The 20,712-nt window shown below is 39.9% G+C and overlaps 1 protein-coding gene and 1 long non-coding RNA gene across 3 annotated transcripts in view; one reads left to right on the top strand and one right to left on the bottom strand.

The window, feature by feature from the left end:
* Nucleotides 1-197: 197 nt before the first annotated feature.
* The window catches only part of REV3L (REV3 like, DNA directed polymerase zeta catalytic subunit), a 102,965-nt gene continuing 82,450 nt past the window's right edge, over nucleotides 198-20,712 (bottom strand). Inside the window, exons 20-32 of one of the 2 annotated variants that reach the window (XM_015858598.2) lie at nucleotides 18,237-18,355; nucleotides 17,551-17,669; nucleotides 14,757-14,898; nucleotides 12,542-12,786; nucleotides 11,508-11,616; nucleotides 10,427-10,633; nucleotides 9,685-9,794; nucleotides 8,547-8,661; nucleotides 6,999-7,136; nucleotides 5,741-5,931; nucleotides 4,625-4,871; nucleotides 3,547-3,756; nucleotides 198-1,388 (exon numbers count right to left, since the gene is read on the bottom strand). In XM_015858598.2, coding sequence (XP_015714084.1) covers nucleotides 1,248-1,388; nucleotides 3,547-3,756; nucleotides 4,625-4,871; nucleotides 5,741-5,931; nucleotides 6,999-7,136; nucleotides 8,547-8,661; nucleotides 9,685-9,794; nucleotides 10,427-10,633; nucleotides 11,508-11,616; nucleotides 12,542-12,786; nucleotides 14,757-14,898; nucleotides 17,551-17,669; nucleotides 18,237-18,355 — 2,093 coding nt within the window. In that variant the 3' untranslated portion in view covers nucleotides 198-1,247. Of the gene's footprint in view, nucleotides 1,389-3,546; nucleotides 3,757-4,624; nucleotides 4,872-5,740; nucleotides 5,932-6,998; nucleotides 7,137-8,546; nucleotides 8,662-9,684; nucleotides 9,795-10,426; nucleotides 10,634-11,507; nucleotides 11,617-12,541; nucleotides 12,787-14,756; nucleotides 14,899-16,869; nucleotides 17,199-17,550; nucleotides 17,670-18,236; nucleotides 18,356-20,712 lie in introns of those variants that run through there. The other variant, XM_015858599.2, reaches the window with a different exon arrangement.
* LOC116653164 lies at nucleotides 4,870-8,178 on the top strand. Its single transcript, XR_004306584.1, has 2 exons — nucleotides 4,870-5,717; nucleotides 7,878-8,178. It is a non-coding gene; the product is annotated as an uncharacterized LOC116653164 (long non-coding RNA).

Below are 20,712 nucleotides of genomic sequence, written 5' to 3'. Positions count from 1 at the left end.
AGCTTACCCTGCTAGGGCTAATGGCAAACAACGGGAATGTCTTATCCTCTTTGGAGAAGCCTCCAGAAACCAACACTGATGTTTTACATCCCAGAGCTTAGGCTGGAAACTGCATTGTGCAATTCTTTTTGCATCAGCGCTGTGTCTGTACCTAATGAGGGAATGAACAGCAAGCGAGTGTTAAAAAGGAAGGAGCGTGCAGATTTGTACCATATCATTTTATTCAACTTTAATATGGTTTCCATTATTAACTTCTAAAACAAAATGATTTCCAGTTTAGAAAACAATGCACTGACCACATAATTCCTTTTCCATTTTATACAGTTATACAAATATTCTAAATACACATTTTGTCAAGATGGTGGCAAATAAGATTTAACTGTACAGTACGTAAGGAAAGAAAATATTTTAAGCATATTTAGAAGCAATAGAAATGTCTATACAAAACAAGCAAAAATGGAATAAAATTTTATATTTAAAGTATTGCAACAGTCCCACAGGTTTGTAACAAAAATGTCTTTGCACAGTTCCTCACAATGCCCCATTAATAGCTAAAGCAAGACAGCCATTTGTAGAAAATAATGTTCCAAAATGCTACACATGGTACTACTGCTTGTCTGCACAGTCTGGTCAAAATAACAATCTACTCGGAATCAAGCAAAACTCAGGAGGAGATATACCAACCGACTTTAAAATTATCCGTATAAAAGTCATTGCACATTATTTTTACTCAGTTGTTTGAAAAGTAAAAAAGTGTATTTACAAAATATTTCGCAGACAAAATTATAAAGTGAATGGATAATAGAGAATAACACGTCTTGATACCGACAGTCCGAGAACACACACAAATGGGTTTATCGTTTCGAGAGGTTTTTTCAGTGCTCCTTCCTCCAGGAAGTAAACTTGACTTCTACTTGGCAATGGATTTACAGGATGTTACACACAGCTATTTCAACATCAGCATTATAAAACAGTATGTTAGAAACATGAAAGGAAGAAGGAATTTGTACATCTTAAAAAGTGAGCTATTCGTAGAGCAACAAATGCTTTTTTTTCTTTTTTTTTTCTTTCTTTTTTTTTTTTTTAATTTAGTTAAGGATAAGCGTTCGTTATTCCTCAGATAATAAACCCGACAGTTAAAATGGAAATCCTGGACTAGATGAGTTGAAAAAGCACCATGCACAATAGTCTTAGTGTGGTAAACACCGAAACAAAATAATAGCACCTGGAATCCCGTAGCAGAGCCTTCAGAACTGGTCGAGGAGCTGGCGGAGGTACGGCGCCTTCGATAGTTCTCTGCTCACTCTGGAGAGCTTGAAAAGCACTGGGCAGTTCAGGGAGACACACGGGATCTGTCGGTCAAAGCAGCCTGTACAGTTCTTGCATATCTAGATGATGACACAAAAAAAGCAGAACGGATTATTTAAACTTACTTAACACTAAGCATGGAGGATGCAGAGATGCAGGTGATCTACGCCTTGCCTTACCGGCAGAGCAGGCCGAGCCCTGCAGGCAGCCATCAGCAAGATCATCTCAGCACATAGTGACTTGAGAAGCTCTGCTCTGCTGCAGCCCCTCCTGCCCCTGCCAAGTGCTGACTCTGATGGCAGTGCCTGGCAGGCAGATGGCAGCCCCTGGAACTGGGCAGGGGCACAGCCTGGCGGCACAGCTTGGATTACAGCCCTTCCAGCCCTGCTGCTATTTCTGCTCTACCCCTGTGTGATGGAACCTGGGAAAACAACCCGAGTAGCTGAGGGATTCATCAGGGCAGCATGTTATACTCGTGTTAAATGTACCCTAGATAAAAGTTTCCAAGTGAAACAAGACAAAACTCCGCAGTTAGTTTAGTTATTCTCTATGCAGGGAAGGAACTTCACTAATAAGCCACTTCTATTTCCAGATACACTCCAATGAGAGCTTTTACTTTGCAAGTCAGAACGTGCAGGCAAAACAGCTCATCAATGTAGCCAATGCTGCTTTCGAGTATTTTTAACAGGAGGTACCTGATTAAATACACAGCAGCAGGCAGAGCTTTTCCAAAGGCGTTTCCGGAGAACACAAATGCACCGATTTTCAAGAGACATCCCCTGCTTTGCTTTTTCACTTTTGATTCTCCCCAGCATTAAGGCAGCCCCCAACAGCTCTTCCAAAAACTCTGCAGCCACTCGTGGTTCTGTTCCGTAAGAATTGTGACCTTGCCTACCACTTGGAACCAGAAGTCAAAAATCACACCTACAAACTCCTTTCCTTTGCTGTTAAAATCAGTTCCTGTACTTCCCTTTGGTCTCTGCAGACCAAAATCCCAAACTGAAGCGAGATGCTTTCTTTGTTCAGTTTGTGTATGGTGAAGAAGTCTACAGCCTTAATTTAGGCAGCTAATTTTTAAGTCATGTGTGATTAAACCTGCATATCAGTGTTCTGCTGGCTCTGGCATGTTTATATTCCAGGAGGGCCACGTATTTCAGCTGTGAGGGATAGACAGAGCTTTAAATTAGCAGAGGACGCTGCTCCTGCTGATGGGTTAAGTCATCAAATACTGACCAGAACTGGTCTGCAGCTGACGTGCTGCAATGGCACGAGGGCATTCTGATCAAAGCCACTCATGGTCCTTCCATGGGGCCGGGCCCAGTTTTCACTTATTCCAGTATAAAAGCGCACCACAGGAAAACTGCAGAATGTGCATCTTTGTTCCTTCATTGACCCTTACAATGCAGATCAGGGCCATCATTGCAAAATACAGCAAGAAAATGTTAAGTCCACAACTTAGTGTAATATTTATGAATTGTGAATTCTGATGGCTTTCTGGTTTTCTAGGAAGAAAGCCCCATGGGGCTGCAGCCGAGCACTGCAGGAACATTTATTTATATCCCTGCAGTTCACCAAGTAATGAAGCTGCTTCACATACTACTGCCAAAAATTGACTTTAGCAAGAAAATAATTTTAAAATACTACAGTACAAAAATTAGGCAAGAGCACACTTATGTCTCTTAGAGGAGAGGCGCGGTGCTTTGCTGGCACGTATCTATGAGCAAGGCCAGTGACACTCTTTATGGACTTCTAACTCAAGGGAAAAAACAGCCAGGGAAATTCCCATCAAGAGGAAAAGTAACAAAAAACCCAACCCAGAACACAGCCATATCATGCATACAAATAAATACTTCTTTCTAGGACTAGAGCTTTTTTTGTTAATGGAACATCATCAGTTATGTTAGAACAAAAGGTGCATATTTCAACATACTTGTACAGCTTTTACCATCATCATTATAAAAAGAAATCTAAAAACCATCTAAGATACTCTTAAAAAGAAAAAGAAGAAAAACATCTTTTGTTCAGTTTCTCTCTCTACCCCTTTGGCTTCAGTCTCACGCAAAGCTAAGGAGAACAGCAGCTGCTGTGCTGCCTTTTAGAGCAATGGGGAAAGCAAATGAGTTGCAACACGTTTTTAAACAGGGACTGCACTTCCTACTTCTGCTGAGGGCATTCAGTGAGTGCTGCTTTGGAGCTCCAGGCTCTGCCCACAGCTGGCTGACGGCGCTGTAGCCATACCTTGACCAGCTGGTCTTGCTTGCGCTCCAGCTCTCGGATTTCTTGGTTGAGAATCACTGCCACATGCTGTGGCTGGCTTCTGCACTTAGTGCAGATCCCGTACTGGGTCAGTTCATCACACACAGGACAGTGTAAGGTCGTGAAATACTGCGAGATGGTGCCTTTCCGTCCTTCCAGCTCACTGCGGGCAGTGGAGGCAGTTTTCTGAATCTGTCAATAAAATGTAATACAATCAAATTGAAGAGGGCAGTAACTTCCAAGAGAGCAGCTTGCTTTCTTCCTGCAGCACAGAGATTATTTTTCTTTTTCAAGGAGAATGGAAGTAACAGCCTGCAGGGTATGGGTTAAGATGCAAATTATTAATGTGAACACATAAGCACAGCACTGGCCTGAAGTGAGACGCTGAATGGGACTCACTCCTGCAGTGACCTGGTTCACTGGGAAGCTCATGAGAAAAGAGAAATACACCAACCATGACATCCTCAGTCACCTGCTAAGGTCCCAGACTTTGCTCCTGCACCGTCACCTCCAGCTGCTGCCCTGTTACACGCCCAAGACGTCCTGGCTGCACCACCAGGGGCTGCCAAATTTGGAAACAACCAGCTACACATTTCTGCTGATAGAGGTTTTTAACAAATTGTTCCTGCTGCTTGGACACTCCCACCTTTACCATAAAGGGGGAAGATCTTCAGAACATCTTGGAACAGCAAGAGTTCCAATATCCACTATAGAGAGACTTAAAGTGAGTGCAGCCAGGCAGACGAATATACAGCTATTCCTAAAAATAAGCTGTTACAGCAAAATATTCTTCTGAGCGATGAAAGTGGTCAAAGAATGACAGTGTCATCAGCTCTGAACAGAAGGACTAGAAGGAGAAATCAATTTGCTAAGTGAAAAAATCACACCCAAGATCTAAGAGTCAACCCTGCACATCTGGGCATCAAACCCCTGCCCTGTAAAATAAACAGCCTTCTACGTTACCTGATGGAGGCCTCACTGTGTGAAAAAACCATGATAAAACCAAACACTGCACAGAGGCACCGCACTGCCGATCCCATTTGTTTCCAAACACACTTACCCGTGGCAGCTCATGATACCAGCTGAAGACGTCTATGCCAATCAGTGAGAAGACCCTGGCCAGCGGTGGCAGAATCTGTTTGGTGATGTAGTAGGTGGCGTTCAGCCTCAGGCTGGGGTCCTGCAGCACTTCGGCAGGTCGCCTCACCAGCTGGATCAGGGGCAGCCCAGGCATGCCATACACAATGACGTAGGGCACTCGCTCCCCAACCCGTGGCTCAGAGCGACGGTCGTAGGCAAGCATTCTCCTGTTTAAAAGTAGATTTTGTAGTGCACCCACAAACAAAGAACAAGCCAGGGAAATAGCTAGGAAACTTCTACACCTGGTGATATGTTTAGTAGCTCTGCAGAATACTGAAGCTGACATCTATTACTAAGCAAAGGACCAAGCTGTGCCTGCATCACAATCAGACCTGAATATTGTAACCTGGAATATGAACCCTAATGCTATCTCCTCTTTCAGGTCACTTGTATTTGCATGCAGGATGCTTTGTAGCTAGCATTTCCTTTAACAAATATATTTACAAAGAGCAGCCGTGGCACTAAGAAGAGCTCAGGCACCAAGAAAGGACTGTTCAATTGGAAGAAAGCATCAACTGCAGGACACAAATGTTACTTAATTAAAAAGCATAGCTCAAGTTGAAGACACTTTATATTTAGCAAGGTAAAACTGGAAAATTTGCCAGTTCATATAATCCATTACTGATAGACAATGTCAGCAGGATGAAATACCAACTCTAAGAAAGGTACTTTTAAAAAGTGAAAAATTATGCCTGGTCATGTAATTCACAGCACTGTCAGCAATTAGTATTATTGTTTTAAGCTCTAACATATACATGTAACATCTGTGAGTGAATAAGCTTTCTGCTCATCGTGCCCTTTTACAAAAACAGAAGTATTGCTGACAGCAGTGAGAACATCATTTCACACGTTGACTTGTCTTGGTAAGCGCCCTTACTCTTGTATTTGTCTGGCTTTTTCCAGCAACAAGGAATGGCTTTCTGATGCCTGATCTCTCTTCACACCCAGAGCAAAATCAGAGCCAACTGCTGCAATAATCTGAAGGAGACATCTCCATGCTACCTGTAACTAAGGTAGTGCTTTTGCATTTCATTACCTGGTGATTTCCAGGGCTGGTACGCAGGATCCAGGCTTGTAAGCAGAGCTGCCTCTGTACTCTTTTGCAAAGATGAAGTCTTGTATGCTGGCTTTTCCTTCCAGTAACTTCATGCACTGGTTCTGCACGTACTGTTTGATCTGACTTATGTCACGTGTTTCAAATAGCAGCTTGATAGAACACTCAAGTATCTTCAAAACCAAGGAGAAAAGTTATTTTTAACTCAAAATAGGAAATTCCAAATAATGGAGTAAATTACATACAAATATTAATATACAGTTTAGGAAGAGTATCAGTCACCAAGTAGAGTGTCAATATGACAACTGGTTGCACTCTCTTGCACTCAGAGACATTCATAAACATGTTACTGAACAGTTAACATAGACAAGAGCCTGCAAATAACATATTCTCTTCTCACACTAGTTCTTTTTGTCAGGAAAGAATTACATATTACTGACAGAAACTGGATTTATAAATATAAGGATTAAGAACAATATTCCTGGGATACTGGAAAACATCAAAGACAGCAATATAATCCCAATTTCAATCAGTCCACTCTGAAATTTCACGTCTTTCATGATATGACCATGGTCAGGCGCTGAAATCACTTCGGCAATTACAGAAGTTTTGCAGAGTATGAAAGGGAATGGGTTTTTTTTTCTGCCATTTAAGATGTTTTTCCAAGATTTTCTGATCACCTCAGCAAACAAAAAAACACTGGCATTAAAAAGAAGAATGGAAGTAAATGTAAATCCTCCTAAGTGCTTACCTTTCTTACTGGGGTACATTTGTTTTGACTTGATTAAGAACAAAAGCCTTTCCTTTTGTAAAACCCAATACAAAGCTTAAAATAAATAGGCAAGGAATTTTATTTTAAATGAATTCTTAGCGGACCTGGATTTATGTTAGTGAGACATTTAGCAAATGCCATTTAGGAAAACGTCTGCCTCACTCAACTTGGAGAGAGCGATTCCACTTCCCTGTGAAGTGAATTGGATCAGTGATAGTCTTCAGAAGAACTTACATAGAGGTGAGCTTTTTAATGGGATTTATAGGGGCCAAAAGACAGTAGCAGTAAAGGTAGAAACTACAAGACCTTGTGATGCTGCACAGCATCTTCAATTTGTCTTTTAAATGACTCATAGCAGAAAAACAAAGTCCCAGACAGCTCACAAAGACCAGAAACTCTGAGGAGGGATAAATGTACAATGAAATAACAATATGATTTTATTCATGAAGAAATATCTAAGTATTATACCTTGGAAACAGCAGGACAAGAGTCCCTTCGGACGGTCTCTATGCCTTTTGCATCAAATACTGGGTCCTTCTGGTCCAGTGTTTCATACATGTAACCCACATACCTCTTTTTAGTTTGAAGGACACATGGCAAGTAGACCTGTTTAAAAGCAGAATTGACACACAGTATAATCTGAGTATCCTTGCACTTTTCTGGATTGCAACAGTCAGTGTTGTTAATGCAAATGTCCTCTCTTTTTTAGAAAAGACAGGAACTTTATTTTAGGAAGCTCTCTCTGCCCAAGTAATGGCTTTTGAACTTGCTGTTCTCAAACATCACCTTTTTGAAGCCTATGCCTGAGACTGGTCTCCTTATACACGGATTTTTAGGGTCATGCTCTCTTTTACCTATTCCCTCTAACCTCTGATTTCATTCTCAATTGTCTCAGTATTCACTGACCAGTTTTAGAAGAAAGAATGGGGAGTAACTGCTTCTCAGTACTACCAGGACTATGCCACATCTTCCTGGCTCTCTTGAGAAGAGGGAGCGGTGAGTTTAGCAGGCTGAAGAGGACCCTGCACATAGGTGCCACACTTCTTTACCAGATGCTCCAGTTTTGACTCTGTGTGTATTGACATTTTCCTGCCTTAGGAAGCCACTCTAGGAGAAGACTCAGTAATTTGAGCCCCAGGTCACATGAAGTAAAACACTCACTCATGTATGCAAGTGTATCTTAACACCTCATTATTTTTTCTGGCCAATTATTCCTTCAGACTGATGACATAGAATTACCTCAAAGAAGTGGGAAGGGTCTCTGTACATCAGTCAGTGAGGAAAGGTTTATGTCTAACATAAGTATCCTGACTTCTATTGCCAATATTTTTTCTGCTGTATTTTCAGTGAAAAATATCAATTTGCTTATGAATTCAGACTGAACCTCTTGGATCTGGTATGTATGCTAAGAATGTCGAGAACATCTGAACCAATCACCAATGACTTTGCCAGGATAAAACTCCACCAAAATTAGTATCACATTGTCTCGCTCTTCTATGAAAAGCTTACTGTCATTAGTACTTTGTCCAAAAGCCTACTGAATGAATGTCTGTCATTTCTGAATTTATATGTATATATATAACACAGACATATCCTGAAGTGTGTGAAAGCTGACAGAAGAATAAACATCTGGTTAGTAGTTAATACACTGGAATCTCTTTATGGGTTGGTTTACATTCTCTCTACTGAGTTTGTTTCCTTCTATGTGTATAATACCAAACTGAGGGAGACATTTCCAAAACTTAATGAAAAGGGAACTTCAAACTGCCTGGTGCTGGCAGTGCAACAGGCCACAAGGCACCCAGATGTGAAAGTGGGAAGAGCTCTCTTTGCTTTCACTCTGCAGCATTCTTCTGACAAGGTCACTAGGGCATTATGAAGGAGTTGGCAATACACCCACAAAAACAGTACAGTGCATGACTGTTGTTAATAATTACATTATATTTACATCCAGAAAAATCTTTTATCTTCACATTGCTTTCAACTCAACACACTTGAAGTAAAATTTTCTTTTACCTTTTCAAACTTCAGTTTAACAGGTTTGGGGTTTGTTGCTGTTACAGCTTCAGCAATTTCTTGACCAATCTTGAAAGATTGCTCCTTAGTGGCTCCTTTCAAGAGTACAAACATGCTGCAAGAAATCAGACATACATAGGAAATAAGAACAAATCTGTTCAACACAGTTTCTGAAGCTTATAAGCTAGTTTCCTGATGGCAAGACAAAGACACACGCGGTTATCAATTCTGTTCAATTGTATCATATCGAAAAGCCAAAAACCTGAGAAACTTCAGTGTTCAGTGGAAGATTAGGAGTGCCAAAGGTGTGATAAATACTGAGGGTTGCAAGCGTGACTACTCCAGGCAAAGCAAAACACTAAGTTCTCAGGAGAGAACTGTAGGGACCTCTGGGTATAACTGCTTCTTTCACTATGGCCAGCAGGAGGATCTAACTTGCTTCCCCTAAGAGTTCTTTTTTCAGTGTATATGTAACTACTACAAATCTACTATATTTGAAATTTCAAGTCTTTCACCACATCTGACTGAAACTGCTCACTGGATTCACAAGTCATTAAAGGGGAACCACCAGATCAACTCTGTGTCCCAGGGCAGAGAAATGATCCAAGTTCAGGAGCAGCAATCCATCATTTAGATGAATGAGTAACTAAGAAAGGGGAGATATTTATGTCAGGTACTTCAGGCAGACTCATCATATCATTTTATGCTTCGGTGGCTGCTTCTGAATTGCATCCACTCATGAAGCTTAAAAGAGTGCTTTCCTCTAAGCATCAGCATGCAATATCTAATATACTGCAAATCACTCTATTTTCCAATAGGAATGGCATCGTGAGCAGGCACCAAAACACTCACTCAATAAAGAAGACTTTTATTTTATTAACACCAGAAAAAAAATATAAAATTCTTTCTCTTCTTCCTATTCCATAAAATTTCCTAAAGAAAGAAAACCTTCTAGGTGCTTTCTAAGAGTCCTAAAAGAAACTCCAGGAAACTAAATACTCTTTACTTTGCATTATTCAGCATGACAGTAAGCAACACCCCAAACAGAGTTAATGTACCTTTTTCAGTATCATAAGCAAGTCCTTTTTGTTGAGAGAACAGAAAAATACATCTATGAAGAACTAATATGACTTATTACCTGTCCGTATCTCCATACACAACATGAGCACCCCATTTTTTGGTATCATTCACCAGTTTTATAGCACGCTCCAATGTTTCTCTGGCTTTGTGGACAATGCTGTCCCCAAGCTGCAATGTTAAAGAGAAATTGAAATTCTTTATTCTAGTGCTGAAACTGATATGAGCTTTTGGTGAATATGGTCTAACCTGACTTGATCTGTCTCTGAAAACTACTCTATCAAGACACTGTATTATATTTAATGGCTTAAAAGAATATAATACATTAAAAATAAAAAGCTTGCTTACAACACACCACCATAGTAGGAATTAAAAGAAGAGCGATCAAATTATTACAAAAGAGTTAAAATAAAATAAAGAACAGCTCTTATGATGCTACTCTGATTACAGAATCATAGAATGGCTTGGGTTGGAAGGGACCCTTTAAGATCATCTAGTTCCAACCCCCCCCCCCCCCCCCCCCCCCCAGCCTATAGGTATCATAGCTTCCATTATTCTTCTGAATAAGAAGAAAAGAGGGCATATGTCCTTCTTCCCTGCCTTCCCCCCCCCCCCCCCCCCCCCCCTGCTATAAGCAGGGACACCCCCACTAGATCAAGTTGCTTACAGCCCCACCCAGCCCAGCCTTGAATGCTTCCTGGGTAGGTTAAATATATTTCAAATATAATACTGTGTTATCTGCCTGTACATTAAAAACAGTGTATTTTTCACACTTTTTCTGTATTTTTATCTGCAGCCCTTACCTCAATACATGGCATTCTTCCAGAAAAATTAGCAGCAGTATAACCATATGTAAAATTAGCTATGTATTTAAGACCTAACTGACGAGCTTCAAGCATTCGAGTTATAGCCTTGTCATGTTTGTAAGCCTTCATTGACTGTTTCACCATTATCCTTGTCTTCAGGATTTCTTCGAGCATTCTTGGCAGCACGCCCTTTCTTACTGAAGGCTGACATAAAGAGAACAAGGAAAAAAATTACATTAAAAAGACTAGTCTAAACATTTAAGAGTAGAAGCAAAACCTAGAATCTTTAGATAATCACTGATAAGACAAATTAATGAGCAAGATGCCCCAGGCACCATTGACTTAGCTCTTCATGTAAATATTATAAGTAACACATAATACAGGCAGAGCTCTTAAGGGCCAGGTTAACAGCTTTTTGTTGTTCTCATCAGCTCTGCCAATGTAATGTTTTGCTAACCTTTTAAGCTAAAATGGTACCTCAACAGTTAACTTGTTCTGTTAATTCTGAAAGCATCAGGTGAAGGAACATCATCCTCTAAAAAGCGTTCTTTACCTACACTCTTGTTTTACATTAAATCATATATTTAATGTATGTTGATGACTGGCTAATTATTTGTAAGTGCTCCAGGCCATATTTATTAATTCATTATAAATCAGCCAACAGTACACGCAGCATAAAATGAGAGCAATATAAGGCAAGTCAGGGAGTTTCATCTCCCAAACCGCGATGCTTTGTCTAGGAAAGCATTCTGCTTTTCATCCAGGAGAAGAATGAAGTGTTACGTGCAGATAATTACTGTTTGATCCCCCAAACTGCACAAGTGAAATACAGTTTAATTATAGATGAAATAAGCCTTTGGTATAAATGAAAGCATAAAGATGACATTTTATTTTCTGAACTGCTGTAAGTTCAGTACTCTGACAAGTATCAACAAACACTGGGAAATGAGACTGAGCCTCCCCCCTCTTCCCATCTGCTCTTAATGCAGCAAAATTTAAGCTACGACATCAAATTGATCTTGAGCTAGTCAGCCAACAGGACGTGAAAATGCCTGTCACAGGGCACTGACATCGTTACCTTGACAAAAGCCACACCACTGGGTGACACTGTGATATCGTGCCTAATCTGGTAAAGCAAATCAGGAGGTACTCTCAGAGAGGTGCAGCCAAATTTGAATGCATCATATCTAATAAAAGAAAAAATAAATATGGACATCACTCATTCCTTCATTTACAGCCCAATGAAACAAAAACATGAACTCACACTAAAGTGTGATAATACTAGCAAGGACAGAATGACAATTACAGTCTCAGGTATAAACAGACCATTGTTTTAAACTTTTTTAGCTTCATACAGAACATTCTAGGAGTAAAGTAATAATATATGGCTAAATTCCACATAGGGTAGTTTACCCATCCCTTAATTAATGCGTTACTTCCAAACGTTAAGTTAGTGGAAGCAGACAATCGCACAACCACCTTGTATGGAAACTAACAAGTAACACATTGCACACATTTTCTCCCTGCTAGTTCAGAATTTCAAATCTGAAACTTGAAATTCTTCTGACAACACTCAGGAATCATTGCATAATCCTTCCTTTCTTACAAATACTGATTTATAGAGGTAATTATAACGAGCAGTATGATTTTTCTTTCTCCCATTTAAGAGAACTGCTGCTAAGATGAAGAGGTGCTACACAGAGTAATTGTATTTTTCATTTTGCATCGTTAAGGCAAGGGTGAACTGCAAGAGTTAAAAGAGGGCAACAACAACTTCTGAACATAGCCTGGAAAAAAATATTAGTCTAGTTCTGAAAACAGATAATGGATTTATATGGTGTTTCAACTTGTTCTGAAGCAATATTAAAAACTAGCATCACCACGGTAATGGAACATACGTGCACACATGCACAGACACACAGATTACTACTATTGTTATACACATTCATACACCCACATGGTCAACCTTTACCACCTCATATTCTGTAACAGAAAATGGGGCTATTCATACACATCCATTATTTCCAATGACATGTGAGGGCTCTCAGTATCTTACAAAAGATGCTGACATCTCTGCTGAACCAAAGTTCATAAGAAAGGAAAATAACTTACTTTCCTAAGTTTTCAACAGGTCCCAGACAGGTTGAAAAACAGTAGTTGTACGCTATCACAATGGAAGGATATAATGACTGGAAGTCTAGCACAAGAACAGCGTTACTGTAGAAGCGGGATTCGGGCTCCATTATTAAGGGAACACATTGAGGGGCTTTCATTTGAGCTCGCTGCTGGATACTGGGTGTCACAGGGATATAATTCATTGGCTTTGCAACACGCAGCATCATAGATTCCACGCGATACTGTAAAAAAGATTGGATATAGTCATTACCATTTCAAAAACAGAATAAATATGGTTATATTCAAACTATATAAGTATGCACTTAGATTTCAGTTGTGCAGTTGTGCAGTAGTGTACGCTGTTGCTGCTTACTTTCTAAACCTGTGTATCCAGTGATGGGTTCAGATATGTGAAGAGATGGTCAGGGAGTAGATCTTTGCAAGAGCTAATTTTTTTTCCTTCTATTTTTCAGCAAGTACTTCAACTACCTGACTAATAATCCATACTGTCACCATCTCATGTTAGAGTTGTTTAGTAAGCAATGGAATATACAAAGACAGCTTAACAAGAGAAAAATGAACTTTAGAAGTCTTGTAAAGCTTAACAAAAGACACATAAAACCACGTACAAAATTAACTGAAAACCTTTCTTAGCGCTATTTAATTTTAACATCTTTTTATATAAGGAGAAAAGGATCATATTCGTATGATGCAGTGATCATTATTCTGAGTGGAAAAAAAAACAATCTGAGGTGACTGGGAGTTGTTGCAACTTGCCATTTTTGTGAACTAGAAAGTTTCAATGGAGGATAAAAAAAAAAAACGTGTACAGAAGGAAAGAGAAAAGAACAGTCAGGATAGAAAATGCTGCATGTTTCTGTTGCTCACTCCCACCCACAGCCATTTGAGAAAATGACAGGCAGAACAGTCTTTGCAGGCTGCAATCATGATAGTTGAAGTGTGACTACAGTTGGTGGTATGCCAGTCACACCCTCCCTGTCCCTAACTATACGGTATGCCGATTCAGGGAGCTGAACTGGCAAATACCAATCAAACACTCCTTTCTCTCCACCTCCAGCTCCCCGTCACCAAAAAGTTAAAAAAAATAAAATAGGGCTGTTACAGCTACGCATCAGCAAAAACATGCACAGGGTTAAGAGCTTACACAGGCAAGCACAGTCAGGGAAAATAGGTGGCAATATTTTAAAACTGGCTTTATTCATATCCATTTTTTAAATGGTTAAGGAAATGCAGCCTCAGCCACTCTAGTCTTTGGCTGGCTTAAGACATCAGCTGTTTAGGACGTTGTCTGTCTGTTGACAGAATTTGGCAAAGTAATCAAATCCTGGTCAGCTATCTGTCTACTAAAACAGAAAGCAGAAAGATGGTAGGAAAGACAACAGAGGAGCAAACACATTAGTGAGAATAGGTCTCGCATTTCAGGTGCTGTCCAAGTCTCACGTGAAGCTGTGACAACAGCTTAGTTAACCTAAACAATCAGAACCTGGGTGAAGTAAGTCCTCCTATGTCACGGAGACTCCTGGTATCCCAAGGAAAGAATAGAGTACATCTGTCCTGCTTCCTTTTCTTCTGATATCAGCATCAAATTAACAGAACTATGCACCTGGCGTTACTTATGTACTTCATAAAGCCAGAGTGTTTCTTGTCTTATTGTCAAATCTCACCCAGTGATCGCCTGAACAGAGGATGTCACTTATAACACACAGAGAGTTGTTCTGCTTGCTATGGAAGAAAATCATCTCCTCTCTCAGATATGCTTTATTATATTACTTGATATCATAGAATTACAGAATTACCCAGGTTGGAAAAGACCTTGAAGATCATCAAGTCCAACTGCAGCCTAAGATATCTTAAAAAGTGCTCATTGTCAGACTCATGTAAGTGTGAAAAATATCAACCCACAATGAAAATTTAGTGTTCCAAAAGTCAGTAGAGGAGATTCACTGGAATAATTACATTTGGGGCACTGTTAATTATTTTCAGTAGCTACTTTTAATATCTGACATTAATCATTCAATCCATTATTACTGCTTTTGTATTGTCTTTCTTAATGTTTAATTTTCACGTTATACAAAGCAGTCCTCTGGCCTCATAAAAATACAAACTGTGGCTCTAAAAATATACTGATATACATAAACATTTTGTAATGACTGCTTTGTTTTTGTGAAGTGTAAGGAATACTAAATCTTACCTGGGAGCCTCTTGTTAAAACATGTAAGAACTGAATGCCAAAAAGTCTTGCCATTTCACTTGTTCTGTCAATCAAATCCAGTTTTTGTAACAACTGGAGGTTCCCATGGACCCGGCTGACATAATGATCAACCATTTTCCATCTGTGAAAGTGAACACCTCATTATATACAATTAGGAAAGTGCTGCTCTTTCTAAGAAAAATGCATTTTTATGACAGCTTATTACAAACGAGCAAATAAAATGTTCCCTAGGTTGTTTCCATTCAGTCCTTTAAAAAACGTGGCACACGTACACTTACATATTCTAAAGATATACACAAAACGTGGTACAGTAACCTACTCCTAAGGCACATCACAATAACATGCTATATCCTGTTTTCCTTATCACAGATTCATAGAATTGCTCAGGTTGGAAAAGACCATAAAGATCATCAAGTCCAACCACAACCTGACCATTACCAGTATTACCCTCAAACAATCCTCTGCTAAATTATGTCTCCAAGCGTCATATCCAAACGGTTTTTAAACATGTCCAGGGATGGTGACTCAACCACCTCCCTGGGGAGCCTATTCCAGTGCTTAACAACTCTTTATGTAAAGAAGTTCTTCCTGATATTCAACCTAAACCTCCCCTGGCATAACTTGAGGCCATTTCCCCTCGTCCTGTCACCTGTCAACAGAGAGAAGAGACCAACTCCACTCTGTCTCTACCATTCTACATTTCAGGTATTGAAAGACAGCAATAAGGTCTCCCCTCAGCCTCCTCTTCCCCAGACTAAACAGCCCCAGTTCCTTCAGTTGCTCCTCATAGGGCATATTCTCCAAGCCCTTCAGAAGCCTTGTTGCCCTTCTCTGGACCTGCTCCAGCACCTCAATGTCCCTTCTGTGCTGAGGTGCCCAAAACTGAACACAGTACTCGAGGTGAGGCCTCACCAATGCCAAGTACAGAGGCAGGATGACTTCCCTAGTCCTGCTCACCACACCATTCCAGATACAAGCCAGGATGCTGTTGGCTTTCTTGGCCACCTGGGCACACTGCTGGCTCATATTCAGCTGACTGTCCATCAGGACACCAAGGTCTCTTTCCATCAGGCAGCTTTCCAGAAACTCGTCCCCAAGCCTGAGCGTTGCCTGGGATTGTTGTGACTAAAATGCAGGTCCCGACACTTGACCCTACTGAAACACTCACAGTTTACCTTGGACCATCAATTCAGCCATAGAATCATAGAATCCTTAGAGTTGGAAGGGACCTTTAAAGGCCATCTAGTCCAACTCCCCTGCAATAAGCAGGGGCACCGCAACTGGATCAGGTTGTCAAGGGACTGATCCAGCCTTCAAAGTCTCCATGGGTGGGGCACCAACCACATCTCTAGGCAATCTGTTCCAGCGCCTCACCACCCTCACTTTAAAATACTATTTCCTTTTATGCAACCAAAATTTAACCTCTTTGAGCTTGAAGCCATTTCCCCTTGTTCTGTCATCACAGACCCTGCTAAAGAGCCTGTCCCCTTCTTTCCTGTAGCTCCCCTTTAGATACCAAAAGGCCTCTATCAGGTCACCTCACAGCCTTCTCTTCTCCAGGCTGAACAGCCCCAGCTCTCTCAGCCTGTCCTCATAGGAGAGGTGCTCCATTCCATGGATCGTTTTTGTGGCCCTGCTCTGGATATGCTCCAACAGGTCTCTCCTGTGCTGAGGACTCCACATCTGGATGCAGTACTCCAAGTGAGGCCTCACCAGTGCAGAGAAGAGGGGCAGGATCACCTCCCTCAACCACACTTCTTTTGATGCAGCCCAGGATATACAGTTGGCTTTCTGGGCTATGAGGGTACATTGCTGGCTCATGTCCAACTTCACATCCCCCAGGTCTTTTTTGGAAGAGATGTGCTCAATCCTTTCATCCTCCAGCTTGTATTGGTAGTGAGGATTGCCTCAACCCAGATGCAAGACCTTGCATTTGGATTTATCGAACCTCATGAGGTTCACCTGGGCCCACTGCTCAAGCCTGTCTATGTCCCTCTATCACCCTAGAAAATTACTAAACCAGAAAGTTTAGCTTCTCTTTATCTGTTTACACGCTTTGTTTTTTGTGTTGTTATGTTGTTATTGTTGTATCTTTTTTTTTTTTCTTTCCTGAAAGGACTTTTGTGGTAACAACCTTCCACAGAATTTGTTCAATTTAAACTTGTAATTTCAACACTAGACTAAGTTCCCACATAGTCTAAAAGTACTTAAGATACCATATGTGCATTATGAAAGACATACAAATCAGTACTCACAGTAATATGAATTGTTGACATGACACAACACCAAAACACTCCAAGGAAGGGTGAAGCCCACTGCGATATGTGTCATTTACAGATATTTTTAAGCAGCTATAGCTACTGCCTGAACATCCCGTACACTGTTCTGTACTATTCTTAAGCCTAGCTTGGATGGCATGCACTGTAAAGTAAAACAGAAACCTGCCAGTTTATTAGAAATCCTTCTGATGAATCCTATATACAAAATGAAGATCTTAGAACTTCAAAATACCTATTCAGGCATGCTGGAACTATAATTTAAAATTGCTTTGCTATTTTAAAAAGAAAAACAAAAACATCATATTGAGGGTATAACTATACAATGGAACGCATCAGAACAGGAGAGTAAACAAGCTCATGTTGCTGGATGTAGACTGTTCTAGTACCTTGGCTAAATTGTTTATTTCCCTCTATGCTGATTATAGCTTGTATTTACCCAATGCTGAGAATCTGGCCTTGAAAGAACAAACAAAAATCTCATAACAATGGATTACCTGTAGACATCTGCCTTGTTATCAAACCAGTCAGACAGGACTCGGAAAGTAAACAGAGGGAAACGCTGATGAAGAACATGAAAGCCCACATTTTCAAAGGTGTAATTCATTAGATTCACCTACAAAAATGCAGAGGATGTGTTAATGTGCACAAAGTCTTTCACAGTCAAAGAAATATGTACTTTTAAAGAATGCTAACAACTAATTTATTGACTTTTTATTAGTCAATTTTCTTTGTTACCTGAGTATAAACTTCTAAATATAGACATCCCTAACTATTTGCAAGTCATGAAATAATATCCTTCATAATCTGAAGGGACTACACAGAATTAAAGGGATCACAAAGACCAGGTCTGAGTTGGATCAGAACAAAGTCTTTTAAGATTGAACCAGCAACATTTTGAATGTGAAGTCATGAACAGCAAAAAGAAAAAGTCTGAGAACTCAAAACAAGTTTAAGTACTTAATGCAGTACAAGTGCTGCATTAGCTGATATGCTAAAATGGCTAAGTTGGCTTCAGTATTTTAGATTTTAGTGATACACAAAATCTATTCTCACAGAGTAGCAGAGATCTGAAAAGGTGTACAAAAACAAAAAGGTAGCATAAGTTACATTAACTTTTAAACAGCATGCAATAATTCAGAAAAGCATAAATTCAACACGTTAAACTGCTTTTAAGCATTACCTCATTTCTCATCATTCTCCAAATATTTAAGATAATTCTCCCAACAATATTGATTTCACTCATTGTATCCGACCCATATTCATCCAGCTCAGCTGCGAATCTGTTCTCTTTATTATCATCTAAAGGCATTAAAAGAAAATATTTTGAGACAAGTTAGAATCCAGTCAACATTATCCCTCTGCTCATTTGGGGGGGTCTCCAAAAATAATATTAATTGTACAAGATTGCTAAACAAAATTTCTCCAAGTTTTTCCACTCTTGCATATCCCTCTGAAGATAACTTCTTGGTTTCATTGAAATGGTGTCCATGGCAATATATTCTCCACAGTGAATATATTGGATAAGTTACACTGATGTTACATGAGAGCTACTTGCAAGTTCATCAGTGCATAGTACACAGAAGAAAAGTGATTTCAGCGCTAAAGAATTCATAACTCAGGGTTTTACTTCTAATGGTTTTACACAATTGGAACCAAGTCATAGGAGAGAAAACTTAGCACTTTTCAGTCTGTGGAAGCAAAAACATTACAGTGGGAGGAGGTACACATAAGTTCTAGATAGTGCAGACTGAGAGAAGGAAACAGGAAGGAACAAATACAGAGGCAGAAGCAGTAATCTGACTTTCTTTAACACAGTAGTGATTATCCTACAAGTAAGACAATCTTTCTCCATCTTTTCTTTTCGATACACTGAAATATTACAACACAGGAGAAGACAGTTTCTCGTACACATTCCTTGAAAATGTTTTTCTTTCAGTACTCCTGAGGCTATAGGCTTGGTATCCTTTCCTGAGATATCTAACAAAAGTGAAGAACTTATGTTTCCCTCCCTTTTTTTTTTTTTTTTACATTTTAAATTGGAAGCAGAAATTACCACAGTGTTTTTCCAAGACTGCCTACTCACTCCACTGTTACTTTGGTTCTTCTCTTCTGACTTCTTTAGGAGATTCACTATGCATCTCAAGTTCCCTTCATGTCATGCTGGTAAACGTGACTGAGGATACTGTGGTCACAAGAGACCGTAAAGGTGACTGAGGATACTGTGGTCACAAGAGACCCGCTCCCCCATTGAGCAAGAGAATTTGCATACAAGGTGCACCACAAAATTACAAAAACCTGCAATGCTCTACAACTGGCACGGGGAATACATCACCAGAACCATTTGAGCTTCTGTGGAAGGAGAACTGGGCATTTTTCCTATCTTTCAAGTGTGTGAGATGAAATACAGAGAAGTGTCCCCTCATCTTGTTCCCTACTCCCTACTGTTGAGTTGTGATGCAAAGAAGGAAGCAGGAATCCACAGTGCACACAGAAAAAAAGAATACCACTCAGCTCAGGCACAGTACTCACTTATGGTGTGTTCTAATGACTTATATACAGTTCACTTATAAATGGCAGAGGCAGCACCAGAGTCAGCCAATAAAGCCAAACAAGAGAGAAGTCCAGCTTTCTTTAAATTGAAGTCACAAGAAAGGGAAGGATAAGTACCTTCTATCTGTATTTCAAAAGGAAGAAAGAGCAGCGTGCTGCTTGAAGGAGCACTTCCTGTTCTGAAAATAAAGTATGTGAAGAAGGGATGGAAATATGAAGCACGGGGTGGAAAAGCAACAGAAACACAGAATGGTCAAGGAGACCACAAAGCAACAGAGAACACAACACTTGTACATGCATGCAAGCCCACACTTATTTTAGGCATTTTAGGAAGAGCTCAGTGTGAAAATTTCCATATCTTCCTCCTGTAGTTCAATGACAAAAAAAATTGCTTACATTACTTACCTTAAAATAAAGCATTTATAAGAACTAGTATTATGTATTCCAGTTCTGGGGTACATCTTAATACCTGGCACAAGAACTTGTGCACTATGAATACCAGTGCTGTGAAGATCATTCTTATGTCATGCAGGTTCACAGAACCTAGGTTCATAGGTTCTCTTTATGTCCAAAGATATTAAGAGCTACAACTCTATATTTCTTCACTATAACTGAACTCAAATTATGTACGACTCGATAGCTCCAGGGAAGGAAGCCTGATTCTGAAATACATAGAGATACCTCAACTGAAGCCATCAAAGAAATTCAATAACAAGGTTTGTGCAATCAGCTGTAATTCCTGCAGAACAAATTTGAGATCTTTATGCTGAATACAGAAACTCATGACCTTGAATGACCAATTTACACATAAATTGTTCTGTGCTTCTGCTTTTACATGTTAAGCACTTAAAAGTCCAGCTGCAAACAACCTTCAACTGGGGATGTAAATTTATTCCTACATTTTCTTGTCCCTGAATGGCCTCTGTACTCAGACATTTTCCAAACAAGTCACAGTTATCAAGAGCATACAAAGATTTTCAGACTATAAAAGGAGCCCATAAATACTGAAACTTCAAGGAAGAAGTGACTGAAAGTTTTTAATATGACAATCAGAGGCAAACACCTCTTATTTCAAGGCTACTTAGTTTCTGTACAGATCTTCAACA

The sequence above is a fragment of the Coturnix japonica genome, chromosome 3, assembly GCF_001577835.2.
Source record: "Coturnix japonica isolate 7356 chromosome 3, Coturnix japonica 2.1, whole genome shotgun sequence".
Classification (NCBI taxonomy): Eukaryota; Metazoa; Chordata; class Aves; order Galliformes; family Phasianidae; genus Coturnix; species Coturnix japonica.
This window is presented reverse-complemented; position numbering and strand designations above follow the sequence as displayed.